At 33.2% G+C, this 16,591-nt stretch overlaps 3 protein-coding genes across 3 annotated transcripts; 2 read left to right on the top strand and 1 right to left on the bottom strand.

Moving 5' to 3' along the window:
- Positions 1–8: 8 nt before the first annotated feature.
- Positions 9–1,791, bottom strand: LOC123716688 (protein KRTCAP2 homolog). The gene is made up of 4 exons (XM_045672535.1): positions 1,621–1,791; positions 1,388–1,542; positions 1,004–1,131; positions 9–188 (listed from the first exon to the last, which is right to left on the bottom strand). The coding sequence occupies exons 1-4, from the start codon at positions 1,622–1,624 to the stop codon at positions 80–82; spliced, it is 396 nt and encodes a 131-aa protein (XP_045528491.1). The 5' UTR covers positions 1,625–1,791; the 3' UTR covers positions 9–79.
- Positions 1,792–2,320: 529 nt separating this feature from the next.
- On the top strand, positions 2,321–8,292 carry LOC123716687 (hydroxymethylglutaryl-CoA lyase, mitochondrial). Its single transcript, XM_045672534.1, has 6 exons — positions 2,321–2,599; positions 2,690–2,835; positions 2,949–3,072; positions 3,419–3,631; positions 6,034–6,222; positions 7,677–8,292. Exons 1-6 carry the CDS (start codon positions 2,543–2,545, stop codon positions 7,947–7,949), a joined length of 1,002 nt encoding a protein of 333 aa, XP_045528490.1. The 5' UTR covers positions 2,321–2,542; the 3' UTR covers positions 7,950–8,292.
- Positions 8,293–8,388: 96 nt separating this feature from the next.
- On the top strand, positions 8,389–12,880 carry LOC123716686 (sialic acid synthase). The gene is made up of 5 exons (XM_045672533.1): positions 8,389–8,659; positions 9,215–9,430; positions 10,209–10,556; positions 11,327–11,477; positions 12,475–12,880. Exons 1-5 carry the CDS (start codon positions 8,531–8,533, stop codon positions 12,678–12,680), a joined length of 1,050 nt encoding a protein of 349 aa, XP_045528489.1. The 5' UTR covers positions 8,389–8,530; the 3' UTR covers positions 12,681–12,880.
- The last annotated feature ends 3,711 nt before the right edge of the window (positions 12,881–16,591 follow it).

The raw sequence follows: 16,591 nt of genomic DNA, 5'->3' as shown, positions 1-16,591 counted from the left end.
ACATTTAATTGTGAAAAAAATGTTTATTTTTTTATTTATGTAGTATAATAAAAAGAATTCTAAGGCATTTCTTGACAACCTATTTGTGACGACGATTCTTTACTGGTGCAGGACTTGGTGCAGCAGCACTGTAAGTTTTCTGAGACAGCTTGTTCATGTAATAAATTGTAATAAGGGAAAATATCAAGCTGAAATAAAAAGGAATATTTATCAGAATGAACATAATTTTAAGGTTGCATAACATTTCGTTTAATATAATTAAGATTTAGATGAGTTATTGTGGCCAAATTATAAAATGCATAATTACTTATGAGGTCAACCATTTCATGAAATTACCTATATTTATTGGCCATCTAGATCACTGACTAGTTTATATTTAACTATAAAAACAGCTTGTACTCTTCATAATAATTGACAAATAGCAAATTGAATAAAAAAATACATATTGTTCTAAAGAAGTCATATAACCACAGTTAATAAACTGTGGGTTAAAATTACACATGAACTTATGCAATATGATAATAAATTATATGCTTACAGCTCAATGCCAGCTTTGATAAATAGACTATCCAACATAGAATTAATTATCTAATATATCTTCAATGTTGATACAGATTCACAGACTAATTTGAAAATACAAGGCACATGAACGGAACAGCAGTTTTTGATTTAGAGGCCAAGACTATTTTGTATCACAGAGCCAGCAGAGAGTGATGCTAAGAGACATCAGGGTGACAGACAATTTAATAAATAACTACTAATGGGCACAACATATATACCCAGAAATTTAGTACTTTTAGTTTAACAAATTCCTTAGAAACCAACTAACTGGTTATTTTTTCCTTTCAATATATGTTGAACATTGATTTTTCATGACATTAAAAGTTATATTTTGGATTTCACTGAAATAAATGTGCAGACTTATATCAGTTAATTACTTAACAGAAAACAAAATTGTATTTTAACAATTTCTATATTTAATATAAAAAACAGTTGAACATACCAAGTAGTGAAACAAACTCTATGCACCATTCCAGCTGCAATTAGTGATATGGCCATGGAAATGATAATTTCTGGCAATTTTAACTGGAAGTTTTTACCAAACAATGTGGACTCTAAGTTACCAACTGCCTGTGAAAATTGTTGAGGAAATATATTAAAACTTTTTGTCAAATTCAAAATATGCCATAAGCAGCTAGCTGCATATTTATATTATAGTGAACAACTCTTTAATGTACAAAATACATAAGTTGTATTGTGAGACACCTTCCATATTTTTTTTACCATTATGTTAATTACTAGGCTCTGATCTAATAATTCTAAACTTTGTATTTTAATATTTATAGATCTTTGACGCCCTAATATCTTACAACGTTTTAAAGGATACAGTGACAAAAAACATGAACATCAATGATCCAAGATAACCCCCAAATATAATAGTAATTGGTGATTTAACGAGAATTGGTTTATACATCTGCATTCCAGAAAATAATAGGAGTGTCAATATTGAGGATATTACAAACGATGTGGCACTGTTAACAGCTAAAAAATAAAATATTTAGTTAAATTTTTGCACAACAATATCAATCAAATAAGTTTAAGGCATTAAGTAAAGATTACCCATGGCTATTCAAATTTAACGTAATTCTTAAACGTTATTAGATTTTATATCTTTATGAAACTTTATTTACGACTATAATTTTAATTTAATATAATTCAACAATTCAAATTTCTAATCAACAAACCGGCAAGCTAGCATTAGCCAACTCACAATTTGGAAATAATTGACATTTTATTTGGCACCATTCACTTTGTGTCAATGTCAAATTCAGCATTAAACTATATGATATAGATGAAGTCATATTATGACTTTATCTGTCAGCTATAAAATCAATATATATAATTATTATACATATATGTATGAGGCCGTTAGAGCAAGACTACTTAACTATCTAGTGCTTGAATTAAAAATTGCCAATGATTTACCAAGATATTTAAAAATTAATTGAGTTCCATATATTTATATTCTCTAGTCTAGTATTCAAACTTCAAAGTAACAATAGAAAATAAATAAGAACCTTGTTCTTTTCTAAGGTCTGTAATCTGTACAAATTACAAAAATTCATCACCATTGATGCAGCGATTAACTATACCTGCAGCATAATAATATTATATACAAACGAATTATTGTATATTATTTTATGAAATGTTTATAAAATGACAATATCTTGTTTAATAGATTTCTTTCCTATCTTAGATTTTATTTTTGTTTTTAATTTACTTTAAAACGCGTATCAGAATGTAAACTATGTACATACATTACGTCTGAAATCTGAATAGTTTATCAGTGTCACACACACATTTAACAATCAACAGTTTCTACTGCTTATCATATTTAGTCTCTTTAGCGCGACAATTAATATTAAAACTTGTTACTTTCATGAGGTTCATTTTATCTAATTTCTATACAAGTCTGATATGATACTTTAGATTTAAAACCAGAATAAGTCATTCCGGACCCTGTTTTTTTAAGTTTATTACTATGCAGTGCATTTGCAGGCGTGTATTTAAACAAAATAAAAATTACAATCGAACCATTGTAAGTATTATTCTAGATATAAAATGTAATACTTAATTATTATATTATTTAATCAGTTAAATGTTTTCATTCATTTAATATATATTCCAGACCACCAGCGTGCCTGATATACGAATATATGAGGTTGGACCAAGAGATGGGCTTCAGAATGAAACAAAATTTGTACCAACTGAAGTCAAAATTGAGCTAATACATAAATTGGCATCTGCTGGTTTGAAAAATATTGAATCAGCAAGGTAGCTATATTTTATTAGGGTTTTCGTAGTAAGTTTTATAACTAGAGAAGTTTAAATAATTGTAGCCTGTACATCAATTGACTATAATATACATTATTGTACTGTATTTTTAGTTTTGTTAGCCCAAAATGGATAAAACAGATGAGTGATGGTGTACATGTTATGACAAATATTAAAAAGATACCAGATGTTAATTACCCTGTGTTAGTTCCTAATTTAAAAGGATATGACATTGCTGTAAGTAAAATTAACTTGTGACATTCACAAATTTAATTTTGTTTTATCATTGAATTTTATAAATAATGTTTGACTTTTTATTAAACTACTTTGAGTACAAATAACAAAGTGCTTAGTATATGTATATTAGTGCCTAGTCCTTAACAATAAACAAAACTTTAATACATTTGACTTTAACATATTAATGAAACAAACTAAATTATTCTAATTTATTTAATTGATTAGTAACATTAAACACAATTTTTGTTAAAGGACTGTACCTACTGCTTACAGAAGCTATTTATTAAATAAGACAACATACAATAAAACCATTAAATGATTCTTTCCAATAATACTTTGGTTATAGAAAAAATGCAATGTGGAAGAAATAGCAATTTTCCCAGCTGGCTCTGAGGCTTTCTCTCAAAAGAATCTCAACTGTTCGGTCAAGGAAGGACTGGACCGATTCAGGGCAGTAGCTGAACAGGCTGTGAAGGATGGTCTTCGGGTCAGAGGCTATGTCTCATGTGTAGTAGGATGCCCTTATGAGGGACCAATTAGCCCTACTGCTATAGCAAAGGTAATTTTGGATGTACTTAAATAAATTAATATTAAGTATTAAGTCACGTATATACTTTTTTCAATTTGTTTTATATTTTAATAAGAATATTCACCATGTTCTAATTTTTTTTCCTAAAACTGTGAAGATTACAGTGCTCGCAAAGTGATGATGCGCATTGCGATCTTCGCCTTCGTTGCCGAACAATGCGGCAACGGTCGTATTTTCCGAGCGTTGGGAGACGATATCTATATAGAGTGGTAAAGTGCATTTCATGCATAATTTAGTAGAATTATGTATTTTGTCCGAAAAGCGATAATTATTGATTTATGAGTAACGAGATTTGATTCGATAATTCAGCGCCAATATTTAAAGACGACTTACTGACCTTGCAAATGCAAGTGCTTTGTATAGGGCTCTTACGATTCAATGATTCAGGTGGTTCCGGGAATACGACCACTGGCGAAGATCTGTATGCGCGTTCTTAATTTGGGAGTACTGTACTGTATGTATGTTACATAGCATAGAAATATAATAGAAAAACATTTATTTGTTTGTTTTATGTTAAATTGATTATAAAACGAATGATATAGAAAAAAATATCTCTAATATATTTGTGTGCTGGCAAAGTAAGATAAAATATTTTTTCTTTTAAGAATTTCTATCATTAGTGCTTTGTAAAATGTAAGCAGTGTTGGCCTAGTGGCTTCAATGTGCAACTCTAGGTTCGATCCCCGACTGTGCATCAATGGACTATGTGCGCATTTAACATTCCCTCCCCCAATTTACGAGAATTCAAAAGAAACAATTTTGCACCTTCTGGTCAATGGTTATAGTACAGAAGCTGGACTCTAAAAACGTAATTATTAACTGTTTTATTACAGTTATTGTGGCAAATTATTTATTAGCCTAAAAAAGCTTGTATGCTAGCTTTGCTTGTAGCTGTTAATATTATATTACACGTAGTCGGTCCCAAAGTTCTGTCATAAATGGAAATAATGATAAAAACAAAAGTACTGATCAGAATTTAATGAGTGATATATTAATTTATAGTACATTAATTAAGGAAATGAAATAGCGTAAAGACCTCCCTTATTTTTAATACAGACCCTTAAGCGCCGTGGCCAGTCGTCTATCGCGGCATGCACCATATTCATGTCGATTTCAGTGACTGCTTTTTTAAAGATGACTGCAGACTCTCCAATTTTTTATGTATCACCTTCCTTTCTAAGACCTGCCAAATTTTATAGTCCAAAGGATTAGGACCAATTCTCATGTCTAATTAAGTCGATGTTTTGACGTGACTCAACCCAGGCTTGAGTGGTCTTGGCTTTGTGTGCAGGCGCAGAGTCCTGCTGGAACACGAAGTGATGTCCCGCAAATAGCGGGCAGGTATTTGACAAGCTGATCCAAAACCGTCTCTTGGTACACTTTTGCACTGGTTTTGACCCCCTTTTCCCAAAAATGAACCTCAGTTGGCCGGTAATAGGACACTCCCAACCAGACTATTACTGAAGATGGATGATGTCCATGTTGCACCCCCGGAACTTTATTTACAGTTTCTTCAGAACTCCTAACACTATATCATTCTGTTTATTGTACTTCTCAATATCGAAATTTTTTCATCCGTAAAGAGAATATCACGGTGTCGGTTTTTCGCGTACCGCTTTAACAATACCCGCGATCTCTTAAGCCATATTGAGTTTAGACGAGCATTAAGTAAGTGCCCACTCTTTTTTTATATGCTCGTCGACCAAGTTCTTTATTTAAAACCTTTTTTACTGTTTTCCTACTGACACCCATCTGCAAAGCCGTCAACTTATGTATTCGTTGCGGAGCGTAGCCGGCCAGCTCTCTTCTTGTCCTCAATACTGGAGACTTCATTGTACCTTTCAATAATACGGCACACAAACCTAAGCGTTATATTCAAATTTTCGTTCCACAGCAGTGGAATTCGGTTTTCATTGAATACATCGTGAAAAATCACGGAAAGTGATTGTTTTTTGTTTTAAAAACAATAGTTTTAAAACAATTCACAAATAGAATTCAATATTTTTTTATAACTTACTTAGTTCTTTTGACAGAACTTTTGGACTAACTACGTATATAACCCAATACTATAATAATTATGCTATGTGTCACAGTTGCTTGCTTTTGGCGCCAAACAAAATATTAAAGTAATGTTTCATCATTGACTGCCGAATTTGTTTACAATCTTAATCTTTCCTCAATTAAATTATAAAAATAAAATTTTCTTGGATTTTTATTTATTATTTAGTAAACGCTATAAGTCTTTCTTATATGTGAAATTATAAAATAATAAATATCTACTATTTATTAGTATTTTGCTCAGTCCCAATTATTAAACCGGTATGGTCTCATAAATTATTTTATTTATTTTAAACATTTAATTCATTTTTTAGGTAACAGAAGAGGTTTTATCCATGGGATGCTACGAAGTGTCGTTAGGAGATACCATTGGTGTTGGAACAGCAGGGTCAGTTCGGCGACTAATGAAGGAGGTCCTTCAGGTTGCGAAGCCCGAAAACCTGGCTCTCCACTTTCATGATACCTATGGGCAGGGCCTATCAAATTTACTAGCAGGACTTGAGGTGAGTTCTATTTTTTGTAAGTATAGTTCCCGCCAGGTCTAAGATAAAGCCATAAAAAGTAAATTGAGAAATGGATATTACCCAAAGTTCTCATGCATGTTTCGAGCACCACATCTATACAACATGATTTTGCAGAATCCAATAGAAATTCAATCCATTAGTAATTTCGACATATTAAAAAATTTATCGCGAACTGGCTTTTGAATTATGACGTGAAAAATCTTCTACAATATTTGACATAAATTTTTTTATTATTAATTTTCATTAGGTTACCCTACCCATTATACATTTCTTAATTATTATAGCTCATTAATTAAAATTGTGATTAATTCTTCCTTTAAGTTATAATTTTATTGTATGTACCTGGAAAGTCGTAGGCTCCTGAAATACAACTTCTTACAACATCATCATTGTATATACCTAGTCATGCTATAAGTTCTCTTACAAATGAAAATGCATTTTTTTAAATGAAGTAATGTAATATTATTTAAATTGACACCTATATGTATAACAATTAAACACTCAGCAAAAAATAAAAAAATATTCTATTCGAAACGGCCACCTTTGACTTTTTTGTTTATAATTATTATTATAATAGCAGTTGTTTTACGTACTTCGAAATGTATAATAATATTTATGGACGACTTTACATATGCAATGGATACATTTATACGGGGTGAAGCACCGTCTCGCCTTCCTGAGCACACCTAGCTTCTCAGAGGTTATCTCAACCTTCCAAATGACAACTCTGAATATGTCAACGCCCAGTGTCCCGAAGCTATCTGAGGCTTTAAGGAGAGTGTCATGGAAGAAAGGAGTAGGGACAAAAGGTGTTTTTTAGCGGAAAACGGAAAATCTTGTGTTCGTGTGGTTAAATTGAACTAGATATAGTCTACCCCAGTCCGAAACTCCACGTAGCAGAGTTTCAACTTCACAAGTTGGTTCCGGTACTCGTCGACAACTGCCTGAGTAATACCTGCGCGGCCAGTGTAAAGAGTATTCCCAGTGCATCCGCATCGTAATGAATGTTGCTAAATTGCGAGAGAGCTGGAAACCCAATTACATAATTTCTCGGGGAACCCATAAGCTGAACGCTTCTAGAGCAGTGCTGTGCCACACCCGTAATAATATCTTATACGCTTACAATGTACTACAAAACCTATATGCCGTTAAATTATTGTAAAACCTCTTTGCTTCCTTTCTAATAAATTGTTTCCCAAAATAAATCTACATAATTCAAACAAATTCCTATATAATTTACATACTATGTAAAATTTAAGATTACGTTCTAGAGAGATTTAATAATAATATTTTTAATCATATCGTTCTGTAAATACATCTAATTCTTATCAAAACGTTGACAATTCGAAGAGTTTGGAATTCAGATAGTTTTTGCGCTCGAATATAATACGAAAACGTCACCTGCTATTTTTAACCTTACGTACTTTCCACAGTTTGGCATCAAAACTGTGGATTCCTCAATCTCTGGTTTGGGTGGATGTCCGTACGCCCGGGGAGCCAGTGGTAACCTTGCAACTGAAGATCTAGTCTACTTCTTATATGGTTTAGGGGTCAATACGAATGTTGACCTTGTGAAACTGGTCGAAGCTGGCCGATACATTTCTAACTTCCTTGCGAAGCCTACAGAGTCGAAAGTCAATCGAGCTTTAGGAGACAGATTCAGCAATCATCTAGATGTTGTCAAAATTGCTGCTTGTAAAACATAAAATATATTAAATGATTTATATGAACATTTATAATATGTAAATAACAAGGGAATTGGCTGATTGGCTTGAACTGATTGTACAACTCGGCTCATAAGTAGGAAGATGAAACTTATTCCATATGCTACACATGGCATGGCGAATCATTAGACAGAGTATTGTGATATGTAAATATATTTGCAAAATAAAATTACAGAAAAATCAAGTGTACGTCGGTCAGTTATGTTTAAATGTTTTTATTGTTTAACAATAATATTTTATATGCTTTTATGTTTATATCTGTATTTGCTATTATCGCTTTTGATGAAAATAAACAAGCACAAAACACAATAAAATATGCATCACTGACAGTGTTTTCTTTATCAATATCTACTTACTTATATGTACAATACATACCTATAGGTTGATGTTGGCGTGATCGTTTAACTGGTTTTATCAATTATGCGGTGTGGGTACTGGATTGGTGGGGAGCATTAGTGCGGCGGGCGCGCAACTAGCTGCCCGCTTACTTTCAATTGACCCTAATCAAAACTGAGGTCGATAACCCTTTGCTCAAGTCTAAACATTCGATGGAAATTTGAAAAATGGGAGAAGTAAAAATAACAGGGGACATAAAAATCGGAGGGGACAATCCGTGCTTTATCATTGCAGAGGTTGGCCAAAATCACCAAGGTGACATTGAAATAGCGAAAAAACTAATAAAAGCCGCCAAGGTAAGTGCATTTTTGTTCTAAATACAATGTAGTTAGGAAGTAATGGAAACAAAAGTGAAGGTCCGTGCTTAATGGCTACCTTATTCCTGTTTTTTTTTACACTGGTCAAGGATAAATAACAGCAGACATAAATATTGATAACCATATGAAGTACGCGTATTGAGCAATAAACACATCGATTTGATAACACTCGTAAGTACTTTGTACGTATTTATAAATGTTGCTACAATTTTTTGAAAGTTTTACAAGTACATGCTAAGTACATATTTTTAATGTCTAACTATTTCATGATTGTAAATGTAAATAATTCGATTCTAATGGTTTTATTTCCTAAATTCAAGAGTTTTAGAATATAAAAAGAACCAAGGTAAGTTCCTTATAACATCACCACAAACTCATATAGTATCTGTTAATATATATAATGTATGAATTATTATGTAGGTAACGTAGGTATTACCGGCTCTGTTGTAAAACTTGATATCTGCTACATCGAAAAAAAAACTTGTGTTCTATGTCAAAATCGCTTGGTATTTCAAATAGTTATTATATTTTCAGGAAGCTGGTGCCAGTTGTGTGAAATTTCAAAAAACATGCCTCAAAGAGAAATTCACGAAAAAGTATTTAGAGCGTACATACGACAATCCAAACTCTTGGGGCAAAACATACGGAGATCATAAAAGACATTTGGAATTTTCTGAAGCTCAGTATAGAGAACTGTTTAAATATGCCCAAGAAGTCGGAATTCCCTTTACAGCGTCTGCAATGGATATGGTAAGCGAAATCATCAAATTGGCCTTTACGCCATTATTGTCTTAAATTTTATTGTTAATAAAATATAATGACGTTAATGTTGTTAAAGCTAATAAAATAATACCTCTTCATAATTTGTCCCTAAAAAAATATAATCAGAAATCACCCACGTTGTATGTTTGTGGTCGTGTTCAGTTGCTTAAAATAAACGATTTTAATTATTGAAATCATTAAATTGTGAACTTCTCTCTTTAAGGCAGAGGTCACATTATTCGGTTCCGTTGCAGCTCCAAGCTCAAACTAATCTAATCTAAAATTGCCATTTTTAAACCGCAAGAATAATATTCAAATCTCAGGGGAATCCATTTAGGTTATAAGTATTGCTTTATACAATCTGTAGATAATGCGTAACTTCGAAATATAGCGTTAGACCCTGTAAACTTACTGACATATTGTGCCCCAATTCATGAAGTTAAAAATTTAAAAAAAATGTCTTCAAATCCTTATTAACCGGCTTTACAGTATATTTATCTATGAATTATATCCATATCATCTCCAACAATATTTCGCTGAAACTTATGCTGTTTCCTAAATAAGTAAAAAACTGGTTTAAATAATTTATACAGAAACAACCATACACTTACGAAATTTAGGATACGTGCCTCTAAACCCTCAGATCACTGAAATATCCGATTTCAACAATATCACATCATATACAAACTAATACCCTTTTTAATGATGAAAATCTTCAAATAGATATTATAATACAGCTAGAATCACCCGATATTGTATTTTCCAGGTATCCTTTGACTTCTTGGTAAACCTAAAGGTACCCTTCATAAAAATCGGCTCCGGTGACTCCAATAACTTGCTGTTTCTAAAGTATGCAGCTAGTAAGATGGTCCCGCTCATTATATCGACTGGGATGGTCGACAAATCTGCTGTGAAAACAATATATGACATAGTATCGGCAAATCATAAACGTTTCTGTCTATTGCATTGCATATCGGCGTACCCTGTGCCATTTGAAGACTGTAATTTGACTGTTCTGCAAGATTACAAGAACACTTTTGACGTACCCGTCGGATATTCTGGTCAAGAGTTGGGTACTGCAGTTGGGTTAGCAGCGGTTGCTTTGGGTGCAAAGGTAATGCAGAGTTTTGTTATCACTTTATAGTTAACATTATTTTTTAAAAATCTTGTATCATACGTGTAGCGAAAATTTTAGATTGGGTTTTAAAACAGAAAGTTATTAAAATGCCACAATTATATGATTTGTAACAACTAAAAATAGAATATATTACAATATCTATGGTAATAGAGTAGGCATAAAATATTTTAATTAAATAGATTATGAACTATATTCGGCATGTTAGGTAATTAGACCTGTATTACGATGACAAACTGAGATCTTGCTACTATAAATATTTAGGTACATGTAATGATTTCAAATATTTCGTCATGGAAACTCAAATCTTCGACGCCGTATACAATAATGCCACTTGGTAGCAATTAATGTTCACTTCTGGCCACTTAAAACCATTGCCTTAGAGGCTAATTATTTTGTCTCTTGGTAAATTCGAATTATAAGTTTTAAACATAAATTATGGAATTGTTCCGATGTTTTGCGGGCTTACAGCATCCGCGAAGTTACTAAGACAGTAAAATTTAATAATTTTAATTACAAGTAAATTTGTGTACCTTTTTAATTCGATAAAGCAACAATATTATAAACTGGAAACATTTTTTGTTCTAACGAATATATTCAAAACAACTGGACAAATTTCAACAATTATTTTACCATTAAAATGGTACATAGTAACATAAGCCGGGGTTGCCAGTTATAAATGACATCTTTGTTTTATTAGTTATAATTTTTAAGTGTTTGTATTGTAATTGAAATCTTTATCGTTACAGGTGTTAGAAAAACACATCACATTAGATAAGACTATGAAAGGTACTGATCATGTCTGCTCCTTGACACCAGCCGAGTTTAAACAACTTATTAGAGACGTCCGAGTCATAGAGGCATCGCTCGGTACACCTATTAAGAAAGTTGTCACATCTGGTAACTACTTTTATTATCCGTTGTTTTGTTGAATTTTTTTATGAAATTAACTGGAATTGTGAACTGGAACAACGTCACCTAACGCAGTAGTCCGTCCTGAACCTCAGAGACACCAGTTTAGAGCTTAGTAGTTCCGTTGAATGATGCAGGAATCATATGAATTTTTTATAGTTATACAGTATTTACGCCAGTAGCGCTACAACCTTTTAGGTCTGGGTCTCAGATTTCTGTATGTTTCGTGATCATTTCTTTTCTTAATAGACAAGTAGGTCAGTATCCTTATGTTCTCGACACACACCGTCGTCTTTATGGGTCTTAGTCATGCCGGTTTCGTCGCCATATTTTCCTTCATCATCCAAGCGAGTGTTAAACGCGCACATAGACATAAAGTCCACACAGCTGAGGCTCGGACCTGCCTCAGGGACTAGAGTCTGCTATGCAATGGACTAAGCTTATGCAATGTTTGGCATTACAATAATTAAATAGATAAATAAGCAAAAACACTAGCTTATACTTGCGATTTGCCTCTAATAAATAGTAAACAGGTTTAAGACGACATCAAATGATATCTTTGTAAATGAGTTTTGTGAATGGTTTAGTTGAAGCGTGTTGATGAATTTAAATAACAACGTAACAAAAAAACGTATATAATCACAATTTTTAAATATTTTTATTTAAGTTACGTTACGTTAATTACAACTTTGTAAATGAATTTTGTGAATGGTTTAGTTGAAGCGTGTTGATGAAATTAAATAACGACGTAACAATTTTTTTTTACAAATAAACTTGTCTTTCATACAAATATTTTGTTTGCATAGCCGTATCCGTTTCTTAGATTTAAATGTCTTGGGCTATATAATCTTTGGAAGAAATATAAAGTGTTCGTTACCATAGTTACGTTGATTTTTCTATTTCAACACATCTTTTCCGTTTTTTTATAATTAGGCTGATACAAATGTGTTTATTATTTTTATTGGTTATGTTAATTTAATTTTAGAGATACCGTGCATTGATAAGCTGCAAAAATCCCTTGTAATGGGTTGTACGAAGAATAGAGGAGAAATATTGTACCCCGGTGACGTCAAAATCAAAGTTGCTGAACCAAAAGGATTAAATGCCCTGCATTTTGACGAAGTGATTTACAAGACTCTCGTTTATGATAAGAAAGAAGACGAGCCGTTGAACGAAGGAGACTTTTGTTAAAAATGTTTAGTAAACAATAAAAACCAATGTGACAAATGGCCGCTCGATTATATATTAGAGTTACCAAATAATTCCGAACCTTTAAACAAACCGCGTAATAAAAAAGTATATTTTGTCCTTAATAATGGTAAAGTTTTGTCGGACAAGTCATTTATACTTTGACAGATATTTTGTAAAAAATATAATACTCGAAATTTAAACACTATAGTTTCATTTATTTACTAGCGGACCGTTCGATTTATTGTCGCGGTTTAAGCCATCCCTGTACTGCAACGAACATTTAAAAAAAATGGTAATTTGGTCCAGGCGTTATTGAGTTATGTAGTTACCAACACATTTTGCGATTTATTTTTATATTATAGATTCTTTGTTCTATTTTTTTCCTGTTTCTGTTATGTGTGTCCTTGGAGGCGTTAGCTTTTAATAAATAAATAAATGAGAAAACCCCTCTGAGAGTCTTTGCGTCGGATTCACCACTAGGCGCGAACAATAAAAAAAAATGGAATAATATACATTGTGCAAAGCTTTTTAAGATGAAAACGTAAGAGGCTCACCTAGATTACAAAACTACCGGTCGTGGGGCTCTGGGAAGTCCACTTTTATAATGCTAGAAGACTTGGTACGCTCTTATATTGACGTACTTGAATCGAATTCGTTGGTAATTGCCAAGCACCAGAAAAATCTCCTCCTTGAACAAAACATTTTGAGGTAGAACTTTGTATTCAGCCTGATAAAATTTACAAACAAAAGTTTACTATTACAAAGTGCTGTCTTTTAATGTTAAAGAGGCTTAAATTAATTTGTTTAAGAACTGGTAAAAAATCTTCGTTGTAATCCAGTTGGAAGAATTTAGACGCATTGGTTGTTTCCAAGGTATGTATGACGTCAACATTCATTCAGTAGTTACGTTACGAAATTATATTTGAAAATAAAATACGCTGACGTAAACGTTATATTTATCTACACTTCACAGGTCTATTTCTTTAAAGTTTCCCAAGAATATAACTAGTTTATAATCATTAATTGTCATTGAGTGTGCGTAGTCACATGAATTTGACTTATTCTAGACTGAACTAAATATTACAACCAAGATTTTCGGATAGTTGTCTGGCTAACCGAATTCAGAAAGTCGAAAGGTTACAAGTCAACGTTGCCAGATTTTATTTGCCAAGTCGAGATTTTGGAACTTGAAAAAAGCGGGATTCGTTCGGCGAAAGCGGGACATAGTAGAAAAAATGTATATAATCAGAATGTTTTAATATTTTCTCTTTTTATTTAAGTTACGTTTACGTGTCAGTAAATAGCAACATACAAAAGGAGAATAATTATTTACAAAAATTAATTATTCCTGATATTTCTGTGAAGATTTAACTTCTTTTAACGTTTCCTTTTTCTCTATAATACAGATTTACAGGATAGCTGTAGAATAGTCTAGATGTGTGTTATTCTGCTTTAATATACGGACTGTTTATTTCTGGCTGGCCCATTTTAAATTCATCTGGGATAAAAGTCTGTCAGGAAAGCAGTTAGATGTTGAGATACTTAAGATGGGATGAAAGATACTAGTTAAATATTCCTGGTATCTTTTTTTGGAAACTGTTGAAAGAACAGGTGCCATTTCTGAGCATGGCAGTGGTGTCTTGAGTGACGGTTGAGTTATGCTCACAAAGCGGGAATAAGCATGTTCCGCTCGGGCCATTTAATTTTCATTTAAAAATCGGGACGTCACGCAATGCTCGGTAACATGGTAAAGCATCTTTTCGTTTCATAAAAAAGTAAAGGTATATGAATATGTTCTGTCTGCGAACGTAACAGGTGGGCTAAAAAGTTCAAGACTTACACATAGATGGCGCTACAAGTATTAAAGGAATATGATTTTTAGCTAGCCCTAAACTCTAGTTCGGTATATCGGCACGTCTATAAACTTGACAACTGTCGTACTATTAGACATTAGTTAGAGATATAGTATTTTAAGTGAAGAAACTTTTGTTTGTTTAGAAAATGGATAAAAGGAATTGCGTGTTAAGCATTGCTTTTTAGCGAAAAAAAATACCGATGAAGCCAAGGCTTGGCTTGATAAACATTATTCGGACTCTGTACTAGGAAAATCAACCGTTAATAACTGGTTAGCTAAGTTCAAACGAGGTGAAATGATCACCGAGGACAATGCATGCAGTGGGCACCCCAAAGAGGCTGTTACTGACGAAAACATCCATAATGTCCGTAAAATAATTATGGATAACCAAACGGTAAAGTTGATTTAGATAGCTGAGACCCCAACGATATCAAAGGAACGTTTTGGACATAGCCTACATAAATATTTGGATATACGAAAGCTCTGTTCAAAGTGGGTGCCGCGCGAGCTCACAATAGACTAAAAACAACAACGAATTTATGATTCTGAGCAATGTTTGAAGCTGTTCAATCGTAATAATCCGAATTTTTACGTCGATATGATACATGTCTCTATTTCACACCGGAATCCAATCGACATTCACTCGAGTGGACTGCACGTGATAAACCACATCCAAAGTGTGCAAAGACACAAAAGTCGGCAGGCAAGTTTATTGCATCAATATTTGAAGGTTTGTCCTTCAATCTCGGAAAAACGTCCCCATTCGAACATGAAGAAAGTGCTGTTCCATCAAGAGGTAGGTAGGTAGGTAGGGTGGACTCAATTTCCACACTTAGACGCGTAGTCGGTCCGTTGTGTGTAAAAGCTCTGGCTAATTTAGCCAGCCTAACTCCTTCCAGAAGCACAGAAGTCTCCCGGGCACTTCACAGGATTCGCGGAGCGACCTCATTGTTCCGAGGATTTTTGTGCGTTGATTAGCCACAGCCTCGCATTCCAGGACTACGTGGGTGACTGATTCCTCTGCGCTGAAACAGCCTCTGCACAAGGGGCTGTCTGTCGCGCCTAGGACGAAAAGATGTTTATTAAGGAGACAATGGTCCGTGATTGTCCCTATTATTGTTTTGAGATTGGTTCTGTTCAGGTTTAGAAGTCGCTTAGTAAGTTGCGGGTTCACAGCCGGAAGAGCCATTTTGGACTGTTTGCAATCTACACTTCGCGACCATCGTTGATTCTGGAGTTCAGCGGATCTCTGGCGAATCCAGGTTTGAACTAGCGAGAAGAGCAAGGGGAGGAGCGGATGCGGGCCAGCAAGTTCCATCAAGAATGCACCGTCTCAAAAATCAATGAAAATGATTGCAAAATTTTGAATTGCTTCCCCGTCCACTATATTCTCCAGATTTGGCCCCCAGCGACTTTTTCCTATACTCAGACCTGAAGAGAATGCTCGCTAGATAGAAATTTTGTGCTGATGAAGAGGTAATCGCCAAAACTGAAGCCTATTTTGAGTCTAAACACAACAAAATGTCCTATAAAAATGGTATCGAAAAATTGTATGATGGCTATAATCACTCTCATAATAATTTATAATTAATATTATATAGGTAATAATTTATTAAAAGGGCAAAGATTGCACACAAGTTTGAAATATTTTTATCCTGTTATAATATAAACAGAATTATTTTTCTGCCGTGTAATTAACGGAATGAGTTCAGATAATGGCTAGACTATATTAAAATCACTAATAAAATGTTGTTAAGGTAATAAAGTGCCAGATTTTATTATAAAGTTTGATACATGAGTAATATTGAACATGTTTAGAACTGACCAGAAACATTGCTTATGAAAACTTTTTTTAAATGTCAATATCTCTTTGGTAACCTTATGTAGTATATTGCATTCTAAAACTAGGCAAATCTAAAACTATTGTTACACATGAAAATGAACCTAACGACTTTTGTTGTGGGCTTGCTCAACAACAAAGCTTTGATAGGCTGCGATTAGCATTTCTTAATGAAGCCCCATCTCATGCCACTATTTAATTGGTTTAACGAGTTTA

The sequence above is a fragment of the Pieris brassicae genome, chromosome 11 (genome assembly GCF_905147105.1).
Source record: "Pieris brassicae chromosome 11, ilPieBrab1.1, whole genome shotgun sequence".
Taxonomy (NCBI): Eukaryota; Metazoa; Arthropoda; class Insecta; order Lepidoptera; family Pieridae; genus Pieris; species Pieris brassicae.
Note: the sequence above shows the minus strand (reverse complement) of the source record. Positions and strands in the feature narration are given on the sequence as shown.

Excerpts from the sequence above, each read along its gene's own strand:
- LOC123716688 (XM_045672535.1), bottom strand. Across the intron at positions 1,132-1,387 it reads TGTTCATGTTTTTTGTCACT|GCAGTTGGTAACTTAGAGTC; the intron begins GTATCCTTTAAA and ends CAATTTTCACAG. Across the intron at positions 189-1,003 it reads AGAGTTTGTTTCACTACTTG|CTTGATATTTTCCCTTATTA; the intron begins GTATGTTCAACT and ends TTTTTATTTCAG.
- LOC123716687 (XM_045672534.1), top strand. The coding sequence starts at position 2,543 with ATGCAGTGCATTTGCAGGCGTGTATTTAAACAAAATAAAAATTACAAT. Across the intron at positions 2,600-2,689 it reads AAAATTACAATCGAACCATT|ACCACCAGCGTGCCTGATAT; the intron begins GTAAGTATTATT and ends TATATATTCCAG. Across the intron at positions 6,223-7,676 it reads ATTTACTAGCAGGACTTGAG|TTTGGCATCAAAACTGTGGA; the intron begins GTGAGTTCTATT and ends TACTTTCCACAG.
- LOC123716686 (XM_045672533.1), top strand. The coding sequence starts at position 8,531 with ATGGGAGAAGTAAAAATAACAGGGGACATAAAAATCGGAGGGGACAAT. Across the intron at positions 8,660-9,214 it reads AACTAATAAAAGCCGCCAAG|GAAGCTGGTGCCAGTTGTGT; the intron begins GTAAGTGCATTT and ends TTATATTTTCAG. Across the intron at positions 9,431-10,208 it reads CAGCGTCTGCAATGGATATG|GTATCCTTTGACTTCTTGGT; the intron begins GTAAGCGAAATC and ends TGTATTTTCCAG.